Source organism: Limulus polyphemus, unplaced genomic scaffold (genome assembly GCF_000517525.1).
Source record: "Limulus polyphemus unplaced genomic scaffold, Limulus_polyphemus-2.1.2 Scaffold564, whole genome shotgun sequence".
NCBI classification, from domain to species: Eukaryota; Metazoa; Arthropoda; class Merostomata; order Xiphosura; family Limulidae; genus Limulus; species Limulus polyphemus.
In genome coordinates this window covers 155,713-162,601 of record NW_013666174.1, presented here as the reverse complement: position 1 = coordinate 162,601, position 6,889 = coordinate 155,713, and the positions used below count along the sequence as shown (strand labels likewise).

General features: G+C 34.0%; 1 protein-coding gene across 1 annotated transcript in view; it reads left to right on the top strand.

Annotated features, from left to right (window-relative positions):
- Positions 1-1,168: 1,168 nt before the first annotated feature.
- LOC111085704 overlaps positions 1,169-6,889 on the top strand; it is a 120,028-nt gene continuing 114,307 nt past the window's right edge. The window contains exon 1 of the mRNA XM_022385557.1: positions 1,169-1,870. Within this exon, the coding sequence (XP_022241265.1) occupies positions 1,814-1,870 (57 nt within the window). The 5' untranslated portion in view covers positions 1,169-1,813. The remainder of the gene's footprint in view (positions 1,871-6,889) is intronic.

The following is a 6,889-nucleotide window of genomic DNA, read 5'->3' as shown; positions in this document are numbered from 1 at the left end:
TGTCTGCGGACTTACAACGCTAGAATCTGAGTTTCGATACCCGTGATGGGCAGAGCACAGATAGCCCATTGTGTAGCTTTGTGCTTAATTACAAACAAACGAACAATTAAAAAAGCCCCCCAGTGTCACAGCGGTATGTCTGCGGACTTACAACGCTAGAATCTGAGTTTCGATACCCGTGATGGGCAGAGCACAGATAGCCCATTTGTGCTTAATTACAAACAAACAAACAATTAAAAAAAGAAAGATCCCCATAAGGGCAATAGTTCATACAAGCTTTTAATCCGCTCATATATTTGTTGTTGTTGTTTTTGGGGGAGGGGTCTGTAAATTAAACTGAGGATCGCTACATTTATTTCTCAAAATAAAATCTTATACTACCGACAGAAAATAGCCAGCTCCTGACATTGTCTTCCTACATTATCAGGACATCTTATTAGAGTTATAGGATGCAGGATGACTTTCAGGATCCGTGACAATGTCACTTAGAGCGCTCTACCAGGTAGGTTTTATAAAGGGTTAACTCTCGTTGCTTCAGATACTAAAGAAGTTTTTTTTTCGTTACTGGCTACTATACGTACTTAATGTGATGTTATGATTAGACAAATTCATCGGATTCCGACAGATCAGTGAACACAACATTATGCTTCAAAATTAGCTCTTCATTTTGTGTGATTGTATTAGGGTTATTGGATGAGTTTGTTTTCGATAACAATCTTATGTACTAGGAGAAGATAATGCTTTTGAGTACTTCTATAGCCAACCCTTCTTATGCAGTGTAGTATACGTGTATAGCTTTAAAGTTGTTATCTAGGCTGCAATGTGAGCATTTATTGTTTGCTGTGAAACTTTGGCAAATATTACCCTAATAATATAATGATTACCACTTAGATGATTCACTGCGCCATAATTTGTCTCAGGAAGTTAGCATCCTGCATGCTAGTTTCATATGGGTGTTTTACTATTTCTTCATGTGAACAACGGCCAATTCATAGTAATTTCCTCATGTATAATGAAAAGCCATCACTTTATGCCTGTAGATTACTCTACTGGAAAGTCGAAGTTGGCTGATATAGCCCAAGGCACAACGATGATATAGGGCAGGTACAGAGCGAACGTCTCACGTGCTTCCAGCTTTCGGACTATTCAAGACCTGGGTTAGAAGGTGTGAGCTGCTTCATAACACCCAGTTCACGTATGCTGTTTGTTTTTATTTCATCAGCTTTCGTGTCAGTCTGAGCGTGCGTTTTCTTCGCGCAATCCGTTCTTTAATTAGTCTTCAGTTGACGTTTGGGACGGGTTAAAATAGAATACCGTTGCAGAAACGTCCACAAAGACGGTTAGAGTTTTCTGAGAGGAAATTGGTAGCGTTTCCTGAAACGACTACCACAACCATCATATAGTTGCCAACTGGCCGGATATGAGTGACACATAGTGTTATAGAATTCAGAACTTATTAGCTAACCATGAAGCATTTCTTCACGTAGTTCACGGTGAGTGACTTCTCACTAAACCTATTCAGTGATACTGTACTACTTACAGGGAAAACTATAGACTGCAAACCAGTTGGAGTCCATTTTGATAAAATGCTGTCGCAAGTTTTTTTTTCCTTTGTTCTTCTAGATAACGATCTTAAATAATTTGGTAGTGGTAGAAGATAACGTTTTCGAGTACTTTTTCTAGCAACTCGTAAAGCTGTGGGAAACTACAAAGTTATTCCGAAATGCGAATATGATACGATACAGTTTGACTCTGTACAAAACTACTGGGATGATATTCGAGACACATTTGTGATCGCAAAGTTGACGTCGTCATGGCCCTTTTTATATGGAATCTTGTGAAGAAACTGTATAGGATAGGTCACCATCAGGTAAAGCCTATAACTACATTTTGACTAGAATGCCAAGTTGTCATTATCGTAAACATAGTATAGAAATATTTAGATGTCTTGATATCCTGTAAGACTTATAGATGCTATGATATATTGTAAGGCATATGGATGCTGTGGTATCCTGTTAGACTTATATATGCTGTAATATACTGTAAGATTTATAAATTCTGTGATATTGTGTAAGACATAGATGCTATGATATATTGTAAGGCATATAGATGCTGTGATATCCTGTAAGAATTATAGATGATGTAATATACTGTAAGATTTATAAATTCTGTGATATCATGTAAGATTTATAGATGCTGTAATATACTGTAAGATTTATAAATTCTGTGATATCATGTAAGATTTATAGATGCTGTAATATACTGTAAGATTTATAAATTCTGTGATATCGTGTAAGATTTATAGATGCTGTAATATACTGTAAGATTTATAAATTCTGTGATATCATGTAAGATTTATAGATGCTGTAATATACTGTAAGATTTATAAATTCTGTGATATCATGTAAGATTTATAGATGCTGTAATATACTGTAAGATTTATAAATTCTGTGATATCGTGTAAAATTTTCTTTGTGCTAAATATTGTCACGAAACCAAATTTCAAAGAGTAACACGATTACTTTCATAAATTTTGATGTCGTCTCTAAACATGCTTAAATTATCTGTTATTGTTTTTCTACAGTGTTTTGTGGTGACTTTTCTGGCTCTTCTCGTGGTTTTTAGGTGACATTATGGATCGCTGCTGGATCCTGACATGAAGTGGAACTTAGCAGCGATCCAAAAATCAAGTCTAAAAATGAAGAAAAAGATTCTTAAGTTTATTGAGTTGTATTCTGGATGTTTGACTTTTTCCTCATAAATGATTTGTCTTTAATATGGAGTCACATTTTCAAAATTGATTCAAAATGTTCAAATATTTTACTATGACTTTCATAGAGTCACTTTCACAGAATGGGTCCAAATTTTTTACATACTTGACTGTCTTTCATATAGATGTGCAGTTCCTCAATATTGAGTTGTACCTAAAATACTTGAAAGTGCTCTTTTTGTTTTTCCCCCCTACATAGCCAAGTCATCAACACTAAGCTGTAAAAATGTAACCCTTATTGACGCTTATAATTCTCATAGTATTGAGTAAAGTTTTCAGATTGATTTGTGTTTCACACGCTTTAGTGTCATCTTTTCTTCTGTTGACGTTCATTTTCTCAGAAATAAGTTATATTTAACATGTTAAAAGTAACGCGTCACTAAAGAATTAATTGACAAAGCTTTAAAGCTTAATTTAAGCTTAGTTAATACGTAAGACTAATCTTGAGTAACGGTTTTATGTATGGAGTTAATCTAATGTCAAATTTTCGTTATTTTAGAGCAAAACTTCAATCTAATGAGTTTGTAGCTAGCATTAGGTACCTTTCTGGTAATAACTCACGTTCTAATAAAGCAAAACTTCTATCTAATGAGTTTATAGCTAGTAATTGGTATCTTGCTGGTAATAAGTCATGTTTTTATAGAGCAAAACTCCTTTCTAATGAGTTTTAGCTAGTAATTGGTACCTTGCTGGAAATAAGTCATGTTTTTATAGAACAAAACTCCTTTCTAATGAGTTTATAACTAGTAATTGGTATCTTGCTGGTAATAAGTCACGTTTTTATAGAGCAAAACTCCTTTCTAATGAGTTTTAGCTAGTAATTGGTATCTTGCTGGTAATAAGTCATGTTTTTATAGAACAAAACTCCTTTCTAATGAGTTTTAGCTAGTAATTGGTATCTTGCTGGTAATAAGTCATGTTTTTATAGAACAAAACTCCTTTCTAATGAGTTTTAGCTAGTAATTGGTATCTTGCTGGTAATAAGTCATGTTTTTATAGAGCAAAACTCCTTTCTAATGAGTTTTAGCTAGTAATTGGTATCTTGCTGGTAATAAGTCATGTTTATATAGAACAAAACTCCTTTCTAATGAGTTTTAGCTAGTAATTGGTATCTTGGCTGGTAATAAGTCATGTTTTTATACAGCAAAACTCCTTTCTAATGAGTTTATAGCTAGTAATTGGTATCTTGCTGGTAATAAGTCATGTTTTTATACAGCAAAACTCCTTTCTAATGAGTTTATAGCTAATAATTGGTATCTTGATGGTAATAAGTCACGTTTTTATACAGCAAAACTTCTATCCAATGAGTTTATAACTAGTAATTAAGTATCAAATCCGAATCAAAATTAATGCATGACAACATGTAACAGAATAGTTGAGTGTCCTTCTAGTTTTAACGCTGTAGCGTTAAACCTGGTGATTGTTGCGAACAGTAGTTTCTACCTGGTTCACTTTTAGCTCCTATGAACGTTCTTATACTTGGCACGAGACAAAAAGAGAACTCTGTATTCTTGTCAACAGACTGTCAGGTTCACTTTTAGTTCCTTTTGGACGTTCTTGTACTTGTCACCAGACTAAAGAGAACTCTGTATTCTCGCCGCTTGAATATAGGGTTTAGTTTTAATCCCTGTTGAACACTCTTCTGCTTGACACGAGATTAAAGAGAACTCTGTATTCTTGTAACCAGACTGTCAGGCTCGCTTTTAGTCCCTGTTGAACACTCTTCTATTTGATATGAGACTAAAATGAACTTTGTATTCTTGTCACCAGACTGTCAGGCTCGCTTTTAGTCCCTGTTGAGCACTCTTCTGCTTGACACGAGATTAAAGAGAACTCTGTATTCTTGTAACCAGACTGTCAGACTCGCTTTTAGTCCCTGTTGAACACTCTTCTTCTTGACATGAGATTAAAGAGAACTCTGTATTCTTGTCACCAGACTGTCAGGCTCGCTTTTAGTCCCTGTTGAACACTCTTCTGCTTGACACGAGATTAAAGAGAACTCTGTATTCTTGTCACCAGACTGTGAGACTCGATTTTAGTCCCTGTTGAAGGCTCTTCTGTTTGACACGAGATTAAAGAGAACTCTGTATTCTTGTCACCAGACTGTCAGGCTCGCTTTTAGTCCCTGTTGAAGGCTCTTCTGTTTGATATGAGACTAAAATGAACTTTGTATTCTCGCCACCATAATTTAGTCTTTATATCAATTGGTTTACGATCAAGGAAAATATTAGGCTACAAGTTTGACCGCAGGCTTGATGTGATCACGTTCTATGTATTTTACCAGTTAACATACATAGTAAGAACTTCCTAATGGCTTTTTAACTCTTACACTGTTTACAGATCATATAATAGACTGCACGACATACAGAGCGACCGAGAGAGCACTGAGGTGTATACAGAGCTCTAAATAGTGGTTAGATAGCCATCACGTGTCAAGTTTAAATACTTATAGCTGTATTTTCTGGATTCAAAGGGTGCGCCGAAACTAAGAGGTCTTTCGTTGTTTAAATAACATGATATTAGGGGATAATATATACATCTAACGAAGTGGTGCAATCTCTCCTCTTCTAGGCAACAAAATCATATTGTCCCCTTTCTCTTTAAAATCAAATAACAGGACAAAAGTTACAAGCTTCCTTTCTCAGTACAATCAACATAATTCTACATAAATTAGGGTAACATAAAAATCGTTTTTTTCAGAGGACGACAAAGAGACAAGAACAAATAGCAGATACTTGAGTAGATAAAACATAACTTTTTTAATTAACACATAAACTCCTTCTTAGTAGAAAGAAATGAAATATTGAAATTATAGTTCTTGACAATCAAAGTGTATATTTTTGCCTATCTGATAAACACTTTTTAGAAATATTAAAAACCTACACTACTGAACTGAATATCTGTAATGCTTATGGAATTGACCCGATGAAATACTGTTAAGTATAAATAATGGACTTAGATTATATGATCCCTGATTTAGATTAGGCGTTTACTAAATTGCTATTATCATATAACAAAAACTTTGCAAGATATTGTTATATAAGAAGAAAGAAAAACGTGGCACATGTGACTGGCATATAATTAAACTTGTAAATTATAATTTAGTACTGACCTTTAGGTTGAATGAAACCATCTAACATTAATTTCTGCAGTACAACTTATTCGTTTATGTTTCGTAGTATTACCCCTGACTTAAAAAAATCCCCAAAATTAACAAGTTATAGTTTGTGGAAGTTCACTTATAACTGCCAGGTCCATAACGTTTGGTTGTCGAATAGTGACCAGTAAGGAGGTCACGGGTACTGCTTTGTCTCCAAAATAGCCTCGTAGTAGAAATCTCTCACCTTGTAGATTAAAGTGGAATACGTATAAGATAATTAATCCTGATCGTATGACGAGCATGTCGATGGATTGACCTAATAAGACTAATCTCTGTCAACTTAATGAACCACTGAGGAGGTAAACATCATCATATACGAACAGCTGTGAATAGCTAATAGTTCTAACTTAGAAAATATATGGATATTTCAAGCAAAAAAAAAACTAAAGATTTCTAATTGTCAAAGTTCAAAATTTAAATAATAACTTTGTGTTTGAAAACTTGTACATCAGAGGTTTTTCTTTTTCTTTTTTTTTGCAAGAGTTATTTTCTTATCATTCAATCAACTAACCCAAGAAATGCGGAGTCTTTTAAAACAGGGAAAGATTAATAAAGACGAGATAGAGAAATTGAAAATTTGTTGTCTCTTTTAGTTCAAATCTTTGTCCAGTTTTTCCGCTTTATACAAATAGCAAGACGTTGCAGCGTAGCCAAAATAGAACAAAGAAGGATAGCTTCATCAACTAAATGATCTTTAAGAACAAAGAAGGATAGCTTCATCAAGTAAATGATCTTTAAGAACAAAGAAGGATAGCTTCATCAAGTAAATAATCTTTAAGAACAAAGAAGAATAGCTTCATCAACTAAATGATCTTTAAGAACAAAGAAGGATATCTTTATGAATTAAATTATATTTAAGAACAAAGAAGGATAGCTTCATCAACTAAATGATCTTTAAGAACAAAGAAGGATAGCTTTATCAATTAATTATATCTAAGAACAAAGAGGATAGCTTTATC